The sequence below is a fragment of the Callorhinus ursinus genome, unplaced genomic scaffold, assembly GCF_003265705.2.
Source record: "Callorhinus ursinus isolate GAN/ISIS: 27379988/994484 unplaced genomic scaffold, GSC_fseal_2.0 scaffold53, whole genome shotgun sequence".
In the NCBI taxonomy this organism is placed as follows: domain Eukaryota; kingdom Metazoa; phylum Chordata; class Mammalia; order Carnivora; family Otariidae; genus Callorhinus; species Callorhinus ursinus.
This window is the reverse complement of record NW_027397115.1, coordinates 7,491,270-7,515,294: the sequence shown is the minus strand read 5'-3', so window position 1 is coordinate 7,515,294 and position 24,025 is coordinate 7,491,270. Positions and strand designations below refer to the sequence as shown.

At 52.0% G+C, this 24,025-nt stretch overlaps 1 protein-coding gene across 7 annotated transcripts in view; it reads right to left on the bottom strand.

Annotated features, from left to right (window-relative positions):
• Positions 1 to 24,025, bottom strand: part of NFATC2 (nuclear factor of activated T cells 2) — a 137,325-nt gene that overhangs the window by 21,582 nt on the left and 91,718 nt on the right. For all 7 annotated transcript variants that reach the window (XR_003204685.2, XM_025853272.2, XM_025853273.2 and 4 more), the window contains exons 7-9: positions 22,648 to 22,703; positions 22,122 to 22,248; positions 19,417 to 20,106 (exon numbers count right to left, since the gene is read on the bottom strand). Coding sequence is in view for 6 of the 7 variants with exons in the window: in XM_025853272.2 (XP_025709057.1) it covers positions 19,417 to 20,106; positions 22,122 to 22,248; positions 22,648 to 22,703 (873 nt within the window). In the remaining variant the exon portion in view is untranslated. The remainder of the gene's footprint in view (positions 1 to 19,416; positions 20,107 to 22,121; positions 22,249 to 22,647; positions 22,704 to 24,025) is intronic.

Sequence of the window (24,025 nt, the reverse complement as noted above, 5' to 3'; positions counted from 1 at the left end):
GAAGGAAGGAAGGAAGGAAGGAAGGAAGGAAGGAAGGAAGGAAGGAAAGGGGGCGAGGCAGAGAAGGAAGGAGGTGGGGGAGGGAAAGGGGCAAGGGACGAAGCGGGAGGGGGTAGAGAATAGAGCCAAAGAACAAGGAAGACAGATGAGCCCCGTTCCCTGCTGCCTCCCACATGACCCAGTGCTCAGAGAGCAGCAGGAAGCAGCACGCTTCAGGGTATGGGGAAGGGCCACGAGCACACACTTGGAGGAGGCAGGAGAAGGCCGCCTCCTCCAAGAGGCCTTCCTGTTGTGTCTCGAAGCCCCTGTTCCTTCATGGCCTCACCATCTGAAACACGTTTCTGTTGTACGTATTATCCCTACTCTCCCTTAGGCTGCAAGATTCACAGCCCGGGGACCTCCCCTCATTCGTCCAGCACCTGTCAGTTTACCTGGCTGGGCACGGGTGTCAGTGACTGGTGGCTGCCAGGTCCTGTCCCACAACATCTTACATGAGCTGACCAGTCAGTGTTCACAAGGCCCCACGAGTAGATGTTATTACATTCCCATTTTGTAGGTCAGGCTCAGAGAGCTGAAGGGACTCGCTCAGAGTTACAGAGCCAGCAGGTGGCTGAGCCAGGATTTTAAATGTAGGCGGTGATGCCAGGGCGCAAACCGAACACCACCCTACCCTGCACTCTTGCCTCGCCCATAAACCTCGGTTTAATGGTAAAGACAGAGCTTTCTGTTTGGGCCTAAAGTGATCAGCGTTAACCCCGAAGTCCAAGGAGAACCGGACGAGGCCAACTGCTTTCTCTTGCCCATACAGGCTCCTGGGCTGTTCCTTGGCGTGCGCGGTTGTGAGCCCATGCACACCCATGTGCGCACACACACCCACCTGCACTCGCCTTACTACAAACCACAGTACAAGTTACTAAGCCCTCTGACTTGTTTTCTGCTTGGTACACAGTAGGCACTCAGCAGAAGTGCTGAGTGGAACAGACTCAAGGGCAAGCAGTTTGGGCCAGGACGCCAAACATTCCAAAATAGAAACTGGAGGTGCCAACCTCCGCACGAAAACACCCTGTCCCATTTCTCCTTAAGAGACCTGCTGGCGTGAATGAGCCCCTTCTGGAAATGTGAAGCTCACACAGGAGGGGGCCCGGATCTTATCAGGCATTCCCACCTCAGCAAGAATGACTTTAAACAGAGTGCTTTACTTCTGTCCCTTTATCAACACTGGCCACACAGAGGGGCCCCTGAAAAGCCAACAACCCCCTTAGAGCAGCAAGGGCTCCAGGGCTGTAAGCTAGAGTGTGAATTTAGGAAGCTCTTTCCAGGGTGGTTCTGGCCACAGTCAAGTGCCAAGAGACCGTCCTGGGGTGAGCCCCAGGCCTTGCGCACCCAACAGCTGGAGCTGGGTTAGGGGATGGGCCGCTGAGTAAAGGGATGGCAGCTGGCAGATGGGGCAGGAGACCATCCCTAGAACCTTCTCTCTGATCACAGCGAAACAAGAAGCCAGCCAGGGTGGGGGAGCTGGTACCTGCCTCTGAAAGGGTCCCCAGGGGTCGGCAGGAGAAGAGGGTTCCAGTTCCTGGGCTGAGGCATTAACTTCTCAGAAGCTTGGCAGCCTGGAGAACACAGGGCTGGTTTCTGTTTTCCGCCCCCCCCTCCCCCAGAAACTCCTGGAACCACAGCGGGAGGAGAGCCCTGGCCAGCCCCAGGATGCAAACACCGTGCTGTTTACAGAGGGAAGCCCAGGCCAGCTCGGGTGCCCACTCCGGGCGTCCCCGGCCACCTCGCTCTCGGCCAGCCGGGCCCCGGGGACCCGCTATCTGCGGGAGGAGCCGGGAGCTGGCGGGCAGCCCCGGCAGAGAGAAGAGGAGAGCGTGTGCCAGCTGGGCCAGCCTCTTGGCGCGGACAGGGAAGGGGATCGCGGGTCTCCCTGCAGAAGGAGCACTGCGGAGCGCAGCGTCGGCCCCGGCCAAGCACAACAGAATCACGGGGCGCTGGAGGGCCGCGCCGAGGCTACTGCGCACACGCTCTCTCCGGGCAGCCTGCTCGGGCCTCGCACAATCGTTTCCATGGCACTGGGTTCTGCTGTCCCAACAACCGCAGGATGGCCCAGCGCCGGGCAGCGCGGCTGGCTGGAGGCGAGAAATCGATGTTCTCGTGGGCCCCGCGGCCTCTGCCCGGCCGGTCGGACGCGCGGAGGCCCGCAGAGCCCGAGGCCGGCGGAGCGTGGCGCTGGGCGGGAGCCCACCGCCTGGCCGCTGCCTCCCCGCGCATGCGCAGTCCCAGCGGGACGGTCAAGGCCGAGGCTCTAGGCTACTTCGCGAAGCTCCAGGCCCTGGCGTGCCCGACAACGGAGATGCCCCCATCACTCACCCTGAGTATTGTGAAAACACTGCTGTGAAGGCTGGATGGGGACTGCCGACATCTTTCTTTTATGGGCGTTCTGTTAAACATTCCTCACTTCCACTTTGCAGCTCTGTCTTTGGATTTAGACTCCCCTCCTCCCTCCCCACGCAAAACCGCACAGCTCGAGGTTCCAAAGCTGTCCTGATGAGGCCTCCTGATGAGGCCTGATTCTGGGACTGGGACACAGGCTGTCCCCCGCTTTCAGGCACTACCGAACCTTAATAGCAGGTGTCACAGGGCTGTTTATTTCCACGCCTGAACTCCCACGGAAAGATGTAGCATCTTGCCTCAAAAACAGAGAAAGAACGACTTAGACATTTACTCACTGACTGTGTGACCTTGGTCACTCACCTAACCTCTCTGGGCTAGAATTTCCTCACCTCTAAAATGGGAGTAATAGGGGCACCTTGGTGGCTCAGTCGTTAAGCGTCCGCCTTCGACTCAGGTCATGATCCCAGGGTCCTGGGATCCAGCTCCACATCGGGCTCCCTGCTCCACGGGAAGCCTGCTTCTCCCTCTCCCACTCCCCCTGCTGTGTTCCCTCTCTCACTGTGTCTCTCTCTGTCAAATAAATAAAATCTTAAAAAAAAAAAATAAAGTAAAATGGGAGTAAATAAAAGTACTTGCCTCATGAGCTGTTGTGAGGGTTAGATGAGTTAGTACAGTAACGTCTTAGCAGAGTGCCTGGCACGCAATGAGTGCCATCGAAGTATTAGCTACTATTATTATGAAAAATAAGTATTACTGTTATTTTAGAATGAACAGTTTTACATCACTTAAAAGCCAGGCAGCATATGATGTCCATTCTGTTCTCAGATATTCATTCAATTCCCTACGTCTTAGCTGCAGGGAGCTGGGTGAGGCTTGGAGCAAAGGGGGGCATGAGCAAATGCTGCCAAGGACCTACTATGTGCAAAGCCATCCCAGGGGAAGCTGTGGGTACAGACAAGTCAGAGATGGTAGTCCTTCCCACGCAGAGACTTGGACTTGAGCCAGGAAGAAAAAAACAGAAACCCTTGAGAGGTATAGCGATGAACAGCATCTGCCAGGGGCCGTGCATGTCTCCAGGACTTGGAGGAGGAGAACCCCTCCCTGCTGCAGAGAGGAGAGAGCTGGGCAGAGCCTCAAAACACTGGCCGGACGCCAGAAGGCACAAGAGGGAGGGGATGGCATTCCAGGCGGAGATTATGATATGCGCACAAGTTCAGAGGCAAGAAAGTCTCAGCACAGGCACATGGCACCCTCCACTCAAAGCTGAGAGGGGTGGACAAGAGGGACAACTTCGCGTCCAAATGGTGAGACGCACCCGTAAGCAGAGCTAACAGCTTTCCATTTCGAAACCCCCATTTCTTGTACAAGCCTGCAGGATCCTTTCTCAGACCCGAACTGTGTTCTCTTTTTTTCTTTGCAATTTTCTTAAGGAATACATGCAGATAGCAAAGAAGAAGAAAAAAATCCGTAAGTATAAAAACACAAACAGGAAGAGGTCTCCCCTCAACTCCTGTCTCAGCTGCTCAGCACCCTCTTCGGGAACTGTGTCTTATTAAGAGGCACAGGAGTTGCTTCTGGTGCTCTGCTAGTGAGGACAAGACAGCAACCCACACCCGCGCCCCTCACTCGGGGGGGGAGGTGTCTGGCGGACGGGCCGGGGGCCCTGAGACGAGGCTCACTGCGGTGTCTGAGCAGATGGCTTCAACCTGGAACGGACGAGAGGACGTTAACGAAGGGCTGGCATATCCCAGATGGAGGGATGGGCCATTCCTTGGCTCTGGACAGATGAGGATGGTGACAGGGGAGACGATGAGCCGCCAGGTACTCCCTGCTAAGTGCCTACCGCGGCTGCCCCGTTACACGCACTGGCCACGTGTCCGTCATTTAAACCCAAAGCACTGTTATGATCCCCCTTTTACAAATGGGGAAGTTGGGGTCACAGGTATTAAGTAACTTGCCGAAGGCCACACCCCCACATTCCCTAGGCAGCCATACAGACAGGGGAGACAGGGACAGAGTTGGGTGGGCATCGGATCCCGTGGGGCATCTACGTGGGGGTGTCCAGGAGGCAGGCAGATTGGCGGGTCTGCCGTGAAGGCCCGTTTTCTGGAGTCTCATCAGATGGAGGGAGCAAAAAGGGCCAAGATCAAAGCTCCATTCTGTTTATGAACTGTATCTAGATGACTCTCTCAGGTCATCGATGTGCGGGCACCTCTGACAGCGCCTCTGGGCCTCTAGCTTTGTGACTGAGACAAACCCTCCCCTTGTTTCTCGGCCTGGGCTCGTGGCTGTGACGGGAGATGATAATTAGGCTCTGCCTTCCAAACGTGCTCATGAAGTGCGAGAGACTGTTGTCATAATTATTTCCTGTACTTGCCAGCCTAGCAAACACACACCCCACCCTGCCACCTGCCAACAGCTTCCCTTCCCTCCCAGAATCAAATCCAGACCTCTTGCTGTGCGCCTCTGAGGCCCTGTGTGGTCTAGCCTACCCGCAAAACCTCCCTCTCCCTCACCTCCTGGCCCTGGCTGTCAGCCACCCGAGACCTCTCTCTGCCCTCCACACAAATCAGGTTTCCCCCCAGCTCTGGCCCTTTGCACATGCTGTTCCACCTGCCTGGAATTCCCTTCCTGTACCTCCTCCTCCAGGTCTCAGGGCCAGGCCACCTCCTCAAGCAGGCTGTCCCTGGCTGTCCCCATCTGAAGTTCCTCCCTCCCCCACCATCACCTCATTTATTCTATTCAGAGCACTTAGCCCCAGCTGAAAGTCTCATTATTTACTGGTTGATTTTTGATGAACATTTTCTCCCCTAGAGACCGTCAGAAGAGGGGCCTCGTCCACTGGGTTCACTGCTGTGTTCCAGCACCCAGCACAAAGCCCAGCACACAGTAGGTGCCCAGCGGATATCTTTTCAAAGAAGGAATGAATGAATCGGCAAGCAGTCGATCAGAAGCAAACAAGATGGCTCCTGGCAGCTTCCTGAGGTCGCCAGCCCACCAACCCCATGCTAAGGGAGGCTGTACCCATACTACCAGCCCTCCCCATTTTTTGTGGGGCACTTTTCACACATGCCTCACCCAAGGCCACAAGCAAGGAGGAGGCAAAGCAGGCTCCAAGTCAAGCTTCCTTCGACTTCAACTACTCATCAGCATCTGACCCTGAAGCCACTGTCCTGGGCATTCCCCAGTAAATCCACGGTACACAGCGAGAAACTAGCTCCCAGTGGCTTTACACACCCCGAGAGATCTAAGAATTCTCCAGTCTACAAATAAAGGCTTTTTCTAGAGCGGGCCCCCACGTACCAAAAAACCACATAGTTTGGTCAACATTCAACGTTAGAAAGGCATTGTTTCCACCAGAATCGGGCACTAAACCCTTCAGACCGCTGGTTCTTAACTAGTGGCAGTTCTCTATGCCCAGGGGTCATTTGGCTGTCACAACTGGGGCAGGGCAGGTGGGCGGCTGGAATCCAGTAGGTGGAGGCCAGGGATGCTGATAAACATCCTACAGTGCACAGGGCGGCCCCCACCACAAAGAATTATCCAGCCCCAAACGTCAATAGTGTTGAGGTTGAGAAACTTGATTCAGGCCAAAAGATAAGAAAATGTTCTGGGGGTTCTTGGACTGAGGAGAAGTAGTCCCTGAATCTGGGGAGAATCAGCAGCTGGACATTTGAGGCCTCGTTCTATTTTAGATTTTCCTTATAGTGCTATGACCATTGGACATTATAATATCTATTTATAACTGTTTGTTTCTTTCCCCAACTAGGAGGTAAGTTCCATGAAGGCAGGGATTCCATCTGTTTCATGCATGACTGTGTCTGCAGGACCTAAAAACCTCACTTGGCACATGGGAAGCATTCAATAAATACTTGTAGAATAGATGAAGAAACTCCCAAGAACATTAAAGATTACAAAATATCCAACCTCTTTTTTGGAGCTCTTTTCCCATTACGATCACACTTCATGTGCAGAGACCCGAAATCTATTCTCCTGTCACCCAGAGTAACGGGTTTTGTGATTGGGGAATATAAATCCTTAAAACTACATTTCCCAGCTTCCCTTGCAGCTCAGTGTGGTCACATGACATGACTCTGGCCAATGAGGTGTCAGATGAAGGGATGTGCGAGATCACCTACCAGGTTACCCTGCTGAGAGGAAGGGGCATGCCTTGCCTCCTCCTTGTCCCCACCCTCATCTCCATCCAGGAGCCATCTTGGACAATGCAGATGGGGGCACCACCCTGAGAATGGTGGAATAAGACAGAAGGAGCCTCGCCTTGGCACCTCGTGGCCAGTATGCCAGCCCTGGACTGCTTATGCCTGTGCTGTTATGTAAGAAAGCAAGCATCTATCTTGTTTAAGCTGCTGTTAATTTCAGGTTCTGGTTACAGGAGCCCTGTATACCTAATCAATACATAACTTTCTCCTGCCCTGCAAACTCCAACTGTTCCGAAGCTAAAGACTCCTTAATGCTTTGAGGAACACCTCCGTCAGCTGGCATGCAAGTGCTAATTTATGATTTCCCCTTCACACATGTAGAGATCATAACCCTGAGTCTACATGTAGGATTCTTTCCTCCCCAACACCTCAGAAAAAGCACATTGCTAAGCCAGAGAAAGAAAGGAGAGGAAGTCATATTATTGAGGTCCGTCAAATATTGAGGACAAAAGGAACTACCCAAAGTCTATTAAAATCTTAAAACATCAATTATGTTTAAATCTATGAGTTCATTATGGCACACACACACACACACACACAAAAACACAAAACCCTAATTGATTGCCCCTGGAGGATGTTAAGGAACCGACCCGTTATTTTAATAACTGGTAAATAAAGGGAAAGAATCAAGCATTCATCCTTCTTTGCCTATATGAATTCTACCATTGTTGATGAAGGGACATTTCTCTTTATAGAAGTTTTCCAACTAACAGAAGAGGAAGGGAAGACAGAATTAGAACAGAATATCACCATTTTGCCATTAATGCACCACTGAATCCATGGAGCTAGGCACTATGGGACAGTTACTAACATCACCAAAAGAGAAGCAACCTGACATCATATGCTTCCTGACAAAAGGACCAACCACCAGCTATGAGGCCATCTTGGCCAAAACAGTGGAACCTGAATCAATTGAGCCTCTAGAATCAATTGCCAATTTACAAGAAATGGAGAATACGGGGGGATGACGATGCTGATCCTCACCCTAGGAATAAAACTGCCAAAAGCCAGACTGTAAGAAATTTCATGGGATAAAGAAGCTGATTTTTTACCAAATAAACGACAAAATAATAATAATAAAAACAGTTCTGGGGGGGGGACCTCTAGACTGAAGCAGACTTAGAGAAACCAAGGTATCCCACCTTACAAGGTATGGGCCTGGTCTGAATCCTGATTCAGACCAACTATAAAATAATGAAAACAAAACAAAGGGGGAAAAAAAACTCTTTATGATAGGTATGAGACAACAGGAAGTTTAAACACTGGATATTTCATGATATTAAAGCATTTTCACGAAGTTTCATACATGCTAAGGATATTAGGAGTATTTGCAGAATCTTTTCCTCTTAGGGATACATAGCACATATTTACACATGCAATGATATGGTTCTGTTATCTGGGATTTCTGATGTCTAGGATTTGCTTCAAAATACTACAACAAAATGGGAGTGGGAGATGATGGAGGTATGGAAGAAACCAGATCAGCAGTGAGTTGATAACCGTCGACACTGAGTGGTGGGTACGTGGGTACACTGTGCTACTTTAGATTTGTGTATACTCAAAATATTTCATAATAAAAGCTTTTTAAACAAAAAAAATCTCACCCCCAGCTACAAAGAGGGAGAAAGAAGAAAGACAGAGGGAGCTAACACCTCCTAAGTGCGGCCGACTACCAAGTGCTGAGTTAGGCAGCCACGGATGGGAGTGGCCCTTCCAGAAGAGGAGTCACCAATTCAAATGCCTAACAGGTCAGAAAGAAACCTTGACTGAGTGAGTTCGCACTCACAGCAGACACATAGCATCCATCTTCAGGAGACAGGAGGGAGGGGTGGGGGGGGGGGGCTGCAGATGAGAGCAGGTATGTGCTCTAACGGACGTGGTCTCTACAGTAGGCCAGCCTTGACTTTGATTCCAGCTAGCCACCATGCAGAATGTGGGGCCCAGGGCGGCCAATTCTTGGATTTTCCAAGGAAAGCCTGAAATCTGTATTTTTATGTGCAATCTCCTGGTTTTTAAATGTTGGCGTCTAATCCAAATATTTCTTAAAATACTGTGTGGGCCAACCAAAATATCTGCAGGCTAGATGGAGCCCATGGAGCACCAGCTGGCTGCCCCTCCTCCAAGTACTGAAGCAGACCACAACTCGATCCATCTGTAAGAAGTGGAAAGGGTGCATTAATCAACTTTGGGTCAATTCTTTTTTAGGCATCCAGTAAAGCTGAAAATTCAAAAAGACACCGTCAACCTCCAGAAATCTATAAGAACCGGCTGCGGAACATTTCAAAGGCGTCGTCCACATAAGTCAGCTTATGCAACGGAACCTCCACTCTGTCCAGAGTTTTGGAAACTAACAACCAGGGAGTGTCCTTTCAACTTTCCTGGGATGGCGGAACTAACAGGCTTCAGATGAAACCCATTTGCTGGTTTGCAGAACGCCTGGAACTTAAGTCCAAACCACTTGCAACAGACAATCCCATCATAAAATCAAGTCAGGGTGCTCAGCGTCCATTGTCAAATGACCAGGAAGTGCTCCATTTTGCTTGCCAGAGATCCGATTTCACGGCCGTTGAAAGAGATGAGGCAGATGTCATCCCGAAGCCTTAAAGTGGCAGGATTGGTTGCTGAGGACCTGAACAGACTTCGTTCCTGAATCTCAAGCCTCAGTTTGCTGCTGACTTTGCCCAGGGAAAGACTCCTGACGTCCTGGATGGGCAAAACAGGCCCCTGCCCTGCCTTTATAGGCCCAGGCTCAGCTTAACCAGATCCCCAGGTTTAACAAATTAAAGAGGTGTCCAGAATGTGATGGAGAAGGGCCAGAGAAATGGTTTCATCATTCCCTGAGAACAAAGCCCCTCTTTTTTTCCTGAGAGGGTGAAAAGTAAAAGAAAATTCGTGCTAAAATAGAGCTGAACGGGCCCAGGGCAAGAGAAGAGTCCAGCACTATGCCCAAAGGCCACAAAAAACAACATGCACCCAAATCTCAACTCTACAGAATGGAGTGAAACCAGGGCTATTTCATAAAAGATTTTTTTCCTGGGTAAATAAAGCTCTACTGTTTATCTGCAATGGGTTTCTTGATGGGGGGAAGGGTGGGGGGTACAGAGAAAAAGGCAGCATTAAAAGAAGATTTGATTAATGGCCATGCATCTAACTCAGAGCCTCAAACAACTAAATTGCTTTTCAAGTTCTACTTTTCTAGAGAGAAACAAATTACAGCTTGCCCGGATACTGTGAAGTTTCGTATTTTTTAATACAAAAATTCTGGACTATCTTGGCTTGTGGCCTGGGGCGAGTAAAGAGCCACCACAACCACAGCCCTCCACGTAAAGATGCTCACAACAGTCACTGTGTCATCCTGCAAGGAGCAAAGTCTCCGGCATGCCCAGCACACTGGCTGGGGAGGAAGTGAGCCTCAGCGTTTCTGCACTCTGCTAGTAAGCATGAAAACAGAGAAGAGCTTTTCAAAGCAGGTTTGGGTGCTGATCTACCCATAAATCTTGTTTTACTGATCACCTTATTCCTGCACAAGGATATTCACTTGTTACCACAAGACAATAACCTCACTTGGAGGTAGAAATGATAGCCACACAAATGACTCAGAACAGCTAAAAGCGTGGGTTTTGGTGGATGACTGTGGGGCCATCTGATGACACCAAGTGATGTCTCTCTCGGTCCTCTTTATTGGGCCCTGTCTGCGCTCTGTGAGTCAGATGCTGCTCTGGAATGCGGGCTGAGTGGACAGCGAGTCTGAGAACGGACTTTCTTGTGGTTTGGGAGCTTTTGACCTTGAAATGCAAGAGCACATTCCTTTGGAAACATCTGCACTGCAGAATTTCAAAAAGATGGCTGAGGATTTCTGGGTCTGGACTCCACTGGAAGGTGGCTCCTTATATTTACATGAGCTAGCAACACAAAGTACACATCATTTGGGATCAAAGGACACCAAAGTGGCACAGCGAGAAATCTGAGCTTCTTAGAAGGTGGGGAAATAATCAAGAGGGGCAAAATAAAAGATGCCACTACGGAGGTACCTACATGATGCTCCCTCTCCTGAAAGAGAGGGATGCAGACCTGCTATTAGCTCATTAATCGATCTTCCAGCAGTAGCCCTTGGGAATTTTGTGGGCTCGTCTCTAGGCAAGCAGTTTCCTGGACTTTGGAATTTCCTAGTAGGACTCTAAATATCCTTTGCTGAATTCACAAGAAGTAGCCTAGCAAAGTCATAAGGACACAGGCTGAGTCAGCCTCTGGGTTCTTCTTCAAAGCCCAGCTCGGCCCCGACTACCTGCATGGCGGTGTTAGTCTGTTCCGGCTGCTCTAACAAGCCCCTGGGTGGTTCAGAAACAGCAAATATTTATGTCTCACGGTTCTGGAGGCTGAGAAGTTCCAAGATCAAGGCACCACCAGATTCGGTGCCCTTCCTCATAGACAGCTGTCTTCCCCTATAAGCTCAAATGGCAGAAGGGAACTAGGGAGAGTTCTGTGGGGTCTCTTGCATAAGAGCACCAATCCCATTCAGGAGGCTCCGCTCTCATGCCCTAAGCACCTCCCAGGGGCCACACTTCCTAATACCATCACCTTGGGAGTTAGGCCTCAGCATATGAATTTTGTGGGGACCCAAATATTTCAGACCATAGCAATGGCCCAGAACTGATGATGATGATGATGATAATGATGATGATGCGGGGGGGCAGGGGGTAAAGTATTCCGATAACTACTGAGCATTCACCGTGCATACCAGGTACTGGCCAAAGTGCTTTCCTTCCAAGGAGGCTCCCTTTTTCCATTATCACCAGAACCCTCAGAGTTGGGGCCATCATCGTAAGTTACTTGCCTCAGGCCATGCAAGAGCAAAGTGGTGAGGCCAGAATGAAAGAAAGTCAGGCAGGATGACCCCAGAAACTCTCCACCCCACAGGCCCCCGAATCCAGGCTGGACCCTCAGACCAGCCCTCCCATTCCTGAGAACCAGCCCCTGACATACCCACCCGCCCCTTCAGCAGGTGACAGATTCAAACGTGCTGTTTGTACAAGAGACACCCAACTCCCCATCCACGGGGGACCCGGCAGTAGATCTGCAACATTTTGTAGAAGGAAGGAGGAAAATAGGAAGACATATTTGCACCTGCCTATGATTACATAAAGAAACTCCATAGCATGCATTCCCAAGGGGGTGAAGACTGGATCTTAGGGAGTGAAGAAATCTTATATATCATGATAGTCTGTGGCCCTACAAAGGGCCACGGTACATAAGCAGATATACAGTGTATCTATGGGACTGACACTCATGGGGGCACTGATAGGAAAGAACTGCAAAAGGAGCCTGGCTGGAGAGGGTGGTGGTAAAGAAAATGAGGTTGAGAAAGGCTGTTCTAGAAGGCGGTGGGAGGGGGGGTGGGCAGGGCAGAAATGGGAGCAAGACTGCGCTGGACGGATCTTTTTATATGGTTTTGTTAAGCATGTGAACATACTGCCTAAATAAAATATAAACATCTTCAAATGAACTTCAAGAAAGAATGCTGACCAAAGACCTCAGCCAGGGCGGGACTCTGTTGGCACCCACTAAGGGCGGCCGTGTGAATTAAAGTTGGCTTTGGTTTCTAGTGAACAGCACCACCCTGATCCACAGGCACCAGAAGCCGACTCTCAAGGCGTCCGTGGCCTCTGGGCTGCCCCTCCAGGCAACCACTCTGCTTGGTCCTCACTAGAATCCACGATCCCCGTGTTTCCCCCAGCCCTCCTGGGGCCGACGCAGTGGCCCGGCCCACGGGCCACTCTTGGCAGCACCAGGCTGACCATGGGCTGTGCACGCCTCTCCCCTCCCCTACAGGAGCTGCTTTGTCACAGGCTTGCCGTGAGCACTGGGCAGCCCCAGGAAAGATTCCTGACCTGCTGAACAAACCTGTGCCAGGCCCCCTCAGCTCCTTCCCCCCTTCCTGCTCATCCCTCTGTCCATTCTTCCCTGGCCGGGTTCTCACATGCTGGTGGGTCCAGCTTCCGACTCCCTCGGCCCCTCTGCCGATGCACGGCTAGCAAAACTTGGGCCACTGGTCCATGCTCTGCCAGGGGAGCACAGCGGGGGCCACGCTAACTGGCCTCTCCAGCAGTCCTCGGGCAGATGGCATCATCTCCTCGTGCAGGCAAACACGCCGAGGTCCCCAGAAGGTAGCTTGGGAAGGGCCCCCTGAGCCCGTGCCATGTGAGGAGACAGGGCCTAGGGGTCCCCATCCCCAAAGACCAAAATAGCCAACTTTTTATTTTCCTATGCAAACACACTTTTTAAAAAATGTAAGCCATGTTCTGCAAGAAGTCCGCTAAGCTCCTAAACAAAAACAGCCGCTAACGTTTATGGAACGTTACTTTGCGCCAAGCACCCTTCTAGCATGTATCCACTCACACACTTCTCACGGCAGCCCCAGGAGGGAGGAGGGGGGATCGTGTCCACGGGATGGACAGGGAGGTGGGGGCACAGCCAGGCAGTCACCTGCCCGAGGGCATAAGTCAGCGGTGGAGCGGACACTCAAAGCTGGTGTCTCACGTCGCAGGGAGTCACGCTGAGCAAACACTGACAACTGGACGCAAGGCAAGGGGAGGATGAAAACAAGATGCAGAACACAGAAAGCCTGAGGGCAGGCCACTGCCTTGCATGGCTTCTGCAGGGGGGCTGACCCTTAGGCTCCGCGCTGCCTGCCAGCCCTAAGCAGCCACCTCCATGGAGAATTCCACAGGGGTGCGCGCAGCCCTTCCCACCGTGCCCGAGTGGCTCTTCCAAGGGGAGAAAGGAAGCTGTCGGCGGCCACCTGACCTCCCTGGGCCAGGCCAGCAGCGCTCACCTTCCCGGCCAGGTCTTTCCCTGGGTTGGGGGGTGGGGGAGTTTGGGACCGTGAAACTTGGGACTGTGTTGGCCCCCGAGGTGACCAGAACATCTACACTGTTTCTTTGCTGCCGGAAAACCGGTGACAGATCCATGCTTTCTCCTAAGGCTTTTCCTACTTGCTTTTTGCATATTCTTGTCAAACCAAAAAAGAGGCCACAGGGGCCAAGAGATAAAGGTAAGCCTGGAGACGGCGCCACGAGAAACTTGAAGGGAAGCAGAGCTACTGTGATCATCACGACTGTGATTAATGGAGCCAAGAGTGAGCGCTGGACATCTTTCAAGAGACTTATGTCCTTGGCTGGCAACTCCAAGTTCAAATCTTCGCGCATCTTTGGCAGTTTGAGTATCCGAGCGAGAGGTGAAGTTTTCACGAGTGAGAAAACAGGCTGGGAGAGTGTCGGTAGCTGAGACCCAACCCGCCTGGTGTGCCCGGGGTCTGCAGCCCGGACCCCCCACCACCAGGCATGTTCATCAGCAGTGAGGGCAGACCCCAAGTAGCACGAACCACGCTTCGGACGACCTCCTGTGCCACCCGGCCTGCCGTGGGTGGATAAACTGGCACGACCACTTGGGAAGAGTGTCTGGCAAAGGTCTACTCCTGACCGCGTGTGTGGGCACCCAAAGAAGAATTCACAGAAATTTTATTCATAAAACTGAATGAGCCAAATGTCCATCGACAGAAACATGGGTGCAGAGACGACAGGATGGTCCCTCAGTGGAACGATCCACAGCAATGAGATGAACGAACCCCGACTGCACCCAACGGTATCTCTGGATTGCCCAGGCCCGCGGCTGATGGAAAGAAGCCGAGACCCATGAGCACCATTGTATGACTTCCTTCTATACAGAAAGGCAAAACGAATCTCTGGGGTTAGGGGGCAGGACAGTGACCATGCCGCGGGATGGGACAGAGGAGGGGGGACCCATGGGGGCTGCTGGGGTGCTACCATGATTCCATGTCATGCATGGTCCAAGTGGTTAATCAGAGTATGTGACTCATTTCTGAATGTGCATGTACCTCGATACTGAAATATGTGGAGAGAGATTCAAATTCATTCAATGTATTACAATAAACGACTTTTTAAGTAGTCCACACAAAGACCAGAGACGCAGATCCAAAACCAGACTGGTCTCTGCTCTTTGCACCTGTAGGAATGCTCACAGACACGCACGCGTGCGCGCACACCATCTGCTGTCCCCCCGAGCCACTGGCGGACACTCCAGCGTCACCAAGACCACATCCTTTCTCCCCAAGACATTTCCAGAATGGGATCGAGGAACGCCTTTGAGAGTCCCAAGCCTCCCCCTGTCCCTCAGTCCTCTCATCTGTGGCTGAATCTCGAGGCGGATGGCACAGGCCCGCCATGCGGAGCCTGTGGTGAGACGGCCTGATGACCCGAGAGCCCCTGGTTCTGCAGAGACTGTGCCGTGGGTGGCACCCAGCCGGAGCCTGTCCATGCCTCTCCCCTGCCTGGGCCTGTGCGGCACACACCCTCCCTGCCTGCCCGGATCCAAGTGCCCTGGGCCCATGAGGCACGGCCACCCGCCCCCTCATCGTTCCAGGCAGCGGCAATCCAAGAGCTACTTGTGAACCAGTCCCGTTTTGACAATTCCAGTCCCATTTTAAGTAATCGCACTAGTGAGAGGACGTGTCACGCAATCTTCTGTAAGATGCGTCACCCCTCCATAACTCGCCTGCTGCCAGATTCTCGCTCTTTGTATCTGGCTTTGTCTGAAACAAAGTCAAGTCCCCGTTGGCCAACTCTTGCCTCCCTGTGGTCCATTTTCCAAACACAGTCAGAGTCATCTTTTTAAAAGGTAAATCAAATCACACTGCACTGCCAAAAACCCGCCCACGCTGTCCCCACAGCAGCCTTTCTGTGCACTGGGTCTCAGGGGCCACCACCACCCCCGTCCGGCCGCACTCTCGCTCCTAACCTTGTGCAATTTCCCTCACGGCCTTTTATCACCATCTGAAATACGCTTATTACCTTACATACTAATGTCTATCTCCTTTACTGAAAAATTACCCCACACGAGCAAGGACTTCATCTGACTTGTTTGCCTGTGTACCCAAGTCCCAGAACAGCGCCAGGCACACAGTAGGTAACCAGCCACCACCTAGGGGTGGGAGGGAGCTGCAGGGGGAGCGCAGGAAGGTCAGGATGGAGGGGACAGAGGGAAGGAGGGAAGGAGGGAAGGAGGGAAGCCTACAGGCAGGGAGGGCTAACGAGAGAGACAGAGGGTGGAGGCAGGAAGGGAAGGAGGGAAGAATTCATTCACTGCTGGTGTTTTCCAGGTAAAACCAGGGTCTTCAGAACAAGGAAGTTGTAGGGCAGAGAAAAAACAAGGGAGTGCGTGTGCAAAGCCTACCTTTCTGAAAAACTACAGAAAGTGCCTGGTGTGGGTGGAGGAGCGTAGGGAGAGGAAGGGGTGGGGATGCACGTGGCTCTGGAATTTCACTTATGTTGCCAGCTCAAAATGAGACTTTTTGAAAATGTCTCAAGTCCTTGGAGTGGGGAAAGCAGAAGCTGCATTTTAGAGTTCCAAGACAAAGTGGGGCCCAGACAGACGGTCTGTGTGCAGGGATGCAACATGACAAGAGTCAGGTGGAAGGCCCAGACAGGACCCTCTGGACCATGCTTGAAGGGTCAGGAAAAGAAACCCAAACATGGGGGCTTCCAGGGATCACAGTCAAGTGGCCCGTTCAACTTCAAAGATGATTTGTTATGTGTGGACCTGAGTCTGCTGGGGACCCCTTCCTTTTCCAGCTTGAGGAACGTTCCCTTGACCCTCGAAACACTTAAGCCTGCTCTCTCGAACTTTCCAAGGACAGCACACTCTGCCCAAATCCCAAGGCCCATGAAGGGCACGTGAGAAATCCCCGCACACTGGAAGCACATGCCGATTCCTGGTTGGGCAGCCAGATATGGCTTCCGTGGGCAGGGCCCCCTTGGCGTAATCCGTAGAAGGCACAGAAAAAGAGCTTCCCAACCCAGGATGTCTCACAACTGGACTAGAGAAATGACCCAGGGATTTCCAGTTTGCCTGTCAGAAGTCAACTGAGAAGTCTGAATCTCACATCCGCGAAGCCAACAGTGGAATCCGAGCATGTTCCATTGGAGAGGTCTGAAATCTCAGCGGTCGGCAGACCAAAGGGCACATACCTCTTCCTGGGAGCCGCAGTGGCGGTGCTGTTTGGGGCTTACACGGGGCACGGCTGGCCACACCGGCTGGACCTGGGTTGTACAGAGGCTTGGGGACACTGCCAGTCAAGTACTGAACATCTACCCAGTAGCCACCTCGCTGCCTTTTGGAAGCCACACAGGTAGAAATTACTCTCTTGCCTTGTCCTGCTCTGGCCCCACGTGAAGCCAAAGAACTCAGAAGCATGAATACAGGCGTATGGGATGGGGGCAGTACTGGGCTTCTGAACTCCGAAATTCCCTCAAGGTTATTTCCCCAGAATGTTGGGGAACAGGGGTTCCAGACCTGCCTATATTGTACCACTCCAGGATTTCATTCACAGAAAGAATAATAAAAGGCAGTGTGACCGGCACCCCCTGGAGTTGCACGTTCTCTTACGTGTGACTGAGTAATTCTAGAAAGGACTACATCTCTCGTTTTAGAGATTGATAATGCCTAAATACAGTGTCTCAGTAAAGGCACTGAGAAGTCCTGCAGTAAACAAGTTTTTTAAAACTTGGTTTTACAGATTTTTTTTTTCTACCTTTTTAAGCCATGGAACCCTCACTTCAGAGAATATCTCCTAAAATCCCATGGAGTTGGGCTTGTGCAGAAAGTATTCAAGAAAAGTCTCCATCAGGAGAAGCAATTTCACTGCACTCAGTTCTCCGAGACATCCTTAGGGCCGACTCATGTTACTGACCTGCCAAGAGCTCACTTTCACCATGACTTTGAACCTGCCTGTGTTCAGAAAGGCATTTAGGAGGCCCTAAAGGGTCTCTATCCTCAGCTGCTTTGTCCACAACTCAGGCTTCTGTGAACACAGGAAGCACTTCTGTGGGTCTAGGGCCATGACGGACCCTCAAAGGTGAGTCATGACCAACTGGATACTGAGAGATCCCTAAGAGCCAGGGCACGGACTAACTCGCCATCTCTAACAGAGACCCTCACTGTTTGTCTTTAACGTGGAATGACAGACAGGTGGGAGGGGCTGGCACACATCTAGCTCTGGGAGACCAAACCAACCACCAGACACAGAGTCAGCTAGGGCAAGTTACCTGGGCCCGCTCAGACATTTTTTTAGAAAGCACCTCAACCGTGACACATCCCCCAAGCTCGTGTGTGGAGAGAGGTCTGGTTACAGCCACATTTCATTTATCCGCTCGCATTCGGCATTATACATGAAATGGATTTTCTACAAGATAGCCCCCTTCCAAATAAGCAACCAAAATTTTATCTTTACCATCTGGAGTGTAAATTGTTCAAGGATGGATTGCACTTGGGTCTCCCTTTTAAAACCGAGCACAGTGACCCTAACTCAACCTGTGTCTGAATATCCAGGATGAGACAGATCAATTATTGACACAGCAACACCCTGAGGTCAGCCTTGCAAGGACAGTTTGACTCTATACTAAGTGGCCCAAGACATCTTTGCTTGATGCACCTTGGGGGAAGTCTGTGATCAATAGTTTTACTAGAGAGAGGATGTAGAAACTACCAGAAATCCTGGAACCCCCAGATCACCCAGACTGTCAAAACTTCACAAAAAGTAAAAGTCAACAGTCTCTGAGTAAGTACCAGAGGATTCCTGCCACCGAAGTGTCGGATACTCAGTATCTGGTTTTTATGATAACTGCTGTGGCCATTTGGAAGCTTTTGGCCTTACTTCCTATTACTTGGCTGGGTTCCCGAAAGTAAATTTTCTGAAGTAATTGACGTTTCAGGGTATATCACTTGCTGCTGCCTATAAAAGGTGAAGCTGGAGCTGCAGATGGCAGCCAGGGGTGCAGGTTTTCTTTCTACTAAGAACCACCACCTGTTTTCCTTTCTCTGGCGCCCCCCCCAGGAGCGGGGGGCCGGGGGGGGGGGGGGGAGAAGGGGCAGCTCCGCTGGCCCCGCCCTCTCTGTCCTGCAGCGGCACCTGGCTGATCCCAGGTGAGTCCTCTAGCACAGCGGGGCCCCTCCTTCCTGAGATCACAGACCACCGTCGCACCCGCCACTCCGCCAAGACGACCCTCCAGCTGCTGGTCCCCCCTCCCCGCCCCCGCGCCCACAAACTCAGGCACCTACAGACTCACACAAAGCCGCCCTGAGTCTTTTCCTTGGCCCAACCACCCCAGCAGCCCGGCTCACCACAACGGAAGCCCGCTGTTTCCCTCCCGTCAATGCGCCTCTCTGTTCCGCGGCTCCATGGCACAGATATGCCCGGAGCCTGCCTGCAAGCCCCCCATTCATGCTCCACTTTTCAGCGAGCTTGCTCCTTCCCTCTCTCCACTCACCCTCCCCCAGATACACAAAAGAGGGCTAGCAAGCAGGACTTTTTTTTTCTCTCTCTCCAGTAATAAAAGGTTCGCCTTCCTTCCTTTTGGTTGATCTATTCTTGGTCTCTACTTGGCAATGCAAAGACAGTGGAAGCGGTTAAACCGCCCCAGTTCATGACCCTGGGGACACTCCTTTGGCCAGAACTGCCCTCATTTGCTCTTTCTGTTGCACTGGTTGTAGCAAAACCTCTAAACCTCTTACCAGCCGCCCCAAAAGTCCTGCTGGGAAAGGATTCGGGCACAGGGTCGGGAGAGGCATTAAAAGGTTCTCTTCTTCAAACCCCTTAAAGAGGGGGACACGGAGGCCCAGGGGGGTGAAGGAAGATACGCAGGCCACACAGTGAACTTGCTAGGGGAGCGGGGCAGGGGGATGCTTCGGGGGCCCCGTCCTTACGGGCAACGAGAAAAAGCAAGCGTCTTACCATCATCCAAGTAGGTCTGGTCCAAGTTCTGCTCCTGTTTAATTGTCACTCCTGCGGGTAATACTTCCTTTTGGTCACTGACCGGGGGTCCGTTTTTGGCGGCTCTTTGGCTGGTGGCATTCTGCTGCTGAATGACCGTGGGGTAGGACCCCGGGCTCAGCCTCTGGCCTTGACTGACGGGGGGCGGGCCGGGCCTGGCGGGGCCGGGCGCGAAGTTCTCGCAGTACATGATGTGCTGGAATTCTTGGTGGCTGCCGCAGCGCAGCGGCTGGTTGGTGGGCGAGTAGTGGATCACCGGCGAGGCCTGCTGGTTGGCCGGGGAGGAGTGGAGCAGGGTGGAGCTCTGGCCCTGGGAGCCGGCGTGCACCAGCACGGAGCGGTGGGCGTCCGCCAGGGCCAGGGGGGCGGCCATGAGGGCCGGCTGCTGGTAGCCCAGCAGGCTGGGGCTCAGGCTCTTGCTCCGCTGATAGAGGACAGCTGCCGGGTTCTGCTGCTGGTAGCGGGCATCGGGGGACGAGAGCCCCGAGCGGAACTGCTGGCAGGGTGCCATGGTGGCCACGAGGCAGGAGGGCGATTCAGCCACCATCGGGTGCGGTGGGTAGTAAGGCTGGCTCCCCAGGCCCCCGTGGGCGGGGCTGCAGATCAAGGTGGGGTCATATTCATCAGTGGGCTCCGTCTTGATGGCTGGGACTGGGAGAGAGAGAAGCACACGGGGTGCGCCCTTCTTAGTGAGCCACGGGGGTGCGCAGAGGATTAGTGGGCTGTGGCTGGGAACGTGGCCTCGGGAGTCCCGGGAGATGGGAGCAGACACTTGGGCTCCGTCATGTCTTAGCCTCGGACGAGAGCCTCCCTGTGTAACTGTCGTAGGGAGAAATTTGACCCTGGATGATGATCGTGAACCGTACGTCTTTCCAAAAGCGGAGAGACGGCTGGTAGGCCTGTCTCAGCCCTGGGACGTTCTTGGGCTCCTCCCAGGGGCAGAGCTCGGAGAGGAAGGCTTGACGGAAAATTCTGTCATCCCCCCCCTTCTGCCCTAAGCAGCTCCTGTCCCCCTTCCCTGCTTGCTGTCCTTGGTAATGCTTATCACCACCTGAAATAATCTCTCTTTCCTGTGCCTACTTATTATCTGAACAACCCACCCCCACTGGACTGTCAGCTCCTCTAAGGGAGGATTTTTCTGGTCTGTTTTGTTCAATGCTGTGTCCCTGAGCACCTAAAACAGCAACTAGCATTCAGCTGACACTCAGAGGTTTTCAGGAAACAGGAAATGACCAAATGGGGGTGGATCCATCTCCTTGGTTCTGTAGCATTCTGGGGGAAATGAGACCTGCTGGCCTGGGCCTCAGTTTCCCCATCTGTTACCTGGCAGTAACAAGCACACCCCCTGTCCCCATGGGGCTATTAGGAAGATGAAATGAGATGTGCGAAAGGTACTTAGCCCAGAGGCTGGCATACAGGAAGCACTCAGGGCTTGCTGTTGTTACTATGATCATCTTCCCACCAGCACTGGTACCATACCTGCTCATCTCTGCACCTAGGATGGTCTCCAGACCTTGTCCTCCCCCAGCACCCTTTCCTAAAGCATTGCCAGCCCCAGGAGCTGAGGACCCAGTCTCCTCGCTGGAGCGAATGTAGTGGGGACAGCATGCTAATCAAGTTCAGGGAACCGCCAGGCCTCAGGAAGTAGAGGCAGCAAGGAGGCTCGGCCGCTAAAGGCAGCTCGGACGCCAACCAGGAACCGTTTCTCAAGGTGCCCTTCAAAGCCCGTCATCTCAGTCCCTGGTCGAGCAGGGGCACTGAATTCTTACTCAGGCCATGCTCATATAGGCAGGGGCCAAGGCCAGGCCCAGGGAGGCCTCCTGACCACAGGCACGAGGTGAGAGTGCCATAGAACAACAGGATCACTGAGCTGCTGTCTAGAACCTTCCCAGAGTTTGTCTCCCATAGTCTTGGGCCCCCGCAGGCCCCTGCCACTCACGGCTTGTCACGTCAGTCCTGGGATGGTGCCACGGCCAGAGAGACCAGACAAACCCCTGGATACACTCCACCAAAGCCAAGCCCCGTCAAGCCTGGGCTCCCAGGACGGTCCCCTTGGTCTCATGCTGCCGGCATGAGAGGCTCCATGTGACCCCGTCACAGGGTAGAAATTATACTCTGGATGATAGTCTCGGATTATAGGTTTCCAGTCCTGGAAAGGTGACTGGTAGGCCTGTGTCAGCCTTGGGGAGCTGTAGTACTTTGTGGGAATGAGACCTCCTGGCCTGGCCATCTACCCAGGAATCCACAGGGCTACAGCGTGACTACCCACAGCGGGGTCCACTACAGATCCTGCAGGTTTCAGGGAGGGTTCAGTCCCCCGATCAGGAGCAAATCTAAGACATGGACAGAGGTCATGTTGTTGTTCAACAAGTCCACGCATGCCTCCCTCCTCGTCTGCCTCCCCCCCGGGAAGAAAAATATTAGTAATAGCTAATATCGTTCATGTCTGCTTACCGTGCGCTGTGCTAAGCACGTTACGTGCATTCGATTTCTTTAAGTCTTATAAGGAAGGTGCCATTTGACAGATGAGGAAAGGGAGGCTCCAAGAGGTTGAGTCACCTGCCCAAGGTCACCCAGCTGGGAGCAGACCTCATGTGTCCTCACCTGAGGATAATGTCCTACCTCACCTCTCAACACCGAAGCGGCCTCCAGAGAAGATTTCTTACCTGGGTGGTAGGTAAAGTGCTGAGGCTGACTTCGTTTTCTTTTCCCATTGATGACGTAGAAGTTCACCTTCACCGATGCACGGATGTGCTTGTTTCGATACTCAGGGATCTCAACAAAAAGCATGTTCTGGAAGGAAGGAGCTATCATCAACTTAACTGCAACAATGCCTACATTCCTACGCAAGGCCCCAAGCACATCAAGCCAGCTCCTCTCAAAGGAGTCAAGACACGTTCTGTACGTTTATAAGCGAGATTCTATCTAAGAGGCACTTGACCTTCCAGCTGTGGGTGAACAAAGGATTGCCACTCACTCTCCCAAAGTCTATCACAATGCCACAGTTACAAATCAGAGGGCCTGGTGCCCAATTCATGTTCAATTGATGTGTCCACTCAATACCTACTGAGCGCTTGTTAGCTCCAAAGCTCTGGGACTTGGATGAAGGAGGAAAAAAGGAAGGAAAGAGAAGACGAGGGAGGCGGGAGGGGGACACGACAGGGCGCTCAGTCATCCTGTCCAGGTGCTTACAGGCTGGCTCTTGTCTTTATCCACCGTAGCTTCCATCTCCCAAATTTGCTGCCCATCTGGAAAAATTAAAAAAGGACACACTTTGAAGGAACTATTAGAAACCAAAGATTTAAGACCAAAACTCACCAACTTACATTTATCTTAGTTTATGCATCCTATCATTCCAGCAAGGTGTATACGTGTGTTTGTGTTATGTGTGTCTATTTGAACAGACGTGTATTTTTATTTATATTTGTGTATATTTCTTTTTCCAATGGGAATGTATATCAACAATAGAATCCTGGGCACCAGCAGGTAACAAGGAAAAGGAAAAGAACAGAAATTGCCCATCATCCCACGGCTATTACGTTTGAATGTCTCTTGTAGCTTTCTTTAAAAAAAGAGAGACCGTTATACATGACACTTCACTATATGCTTTGTTCAACCAAAGACTATTTCCAAGGTGTCCTGCACATGCCAAGAAGGTCACAGGGGCCCTATTACAGATCACTGGCTGCCCCCCGACATGGCTTCTTGATTGTCTGAGAACACAAGTGGCTCACACATTCCACCCTAAGAGCCTGAAACAAAGTCCTACCTCTTGAGCCCTTGGAGAGGGGGGAAACGTAGGAACCCACCCCCCACCTTCCAGTCAACGGTCTGGATTTCACATGACTCATTACAAGAATCGATGAGAGGTTTTGCTCAGAAGTGAACTCTCCTTCCTTGGAGAAGTGCACTAGTTCCTCAGTTTGGGGCCAACGAGTCAGATGAAACTCTGCATTTGCAAATAACAGATTTCTTTTTCTGACCATCTACATTGGCCATTGGGCCGTTTTCGGCTGAAACAAATCATTTCCACAAGTGTTTCCAGGGTGCTTTGTGGAAGGCTGGCTCTGAAGAATATTAAATGGGTTTATGAGGGCAAGAAACAAATTCTAAAGCTAATAAGCATTTGGAAAACGCTGAATCAATGTCAAATAGGTTTCTTTACGGCAGGACCTCTCAGAGCCTTTAATCTGCTCACAGGCAGTGTAACTCTCCAAGGTGGGCTGGGGTAAGCACCATGTCCCAACATTTGGCCACAGAACCCCTCTCCCCTGCTTTAAGAACAACTATTAACATCTTCGGTGATAGGTTAGATATGAATCTATAGGCTTGGCTCTTAAGGTTCACACAAAGAAATCTGGTTTCCAAGCATTATTTGAACTTCCTCGTACAGAACATATTTCCCCAAATAATAATTAATAAAGTCCTGTGATTGCTACCAAAGTTGATGCGGTATAGATGATCTTAACAACACATAGGCAATGAGCTAGCTGGAGCCCTGAGTAATGAGTATGTCTGCAAGTCGTGGCCTTAGAGTTCTATTAGACTCCGGAAATGATTAAAGGAGACA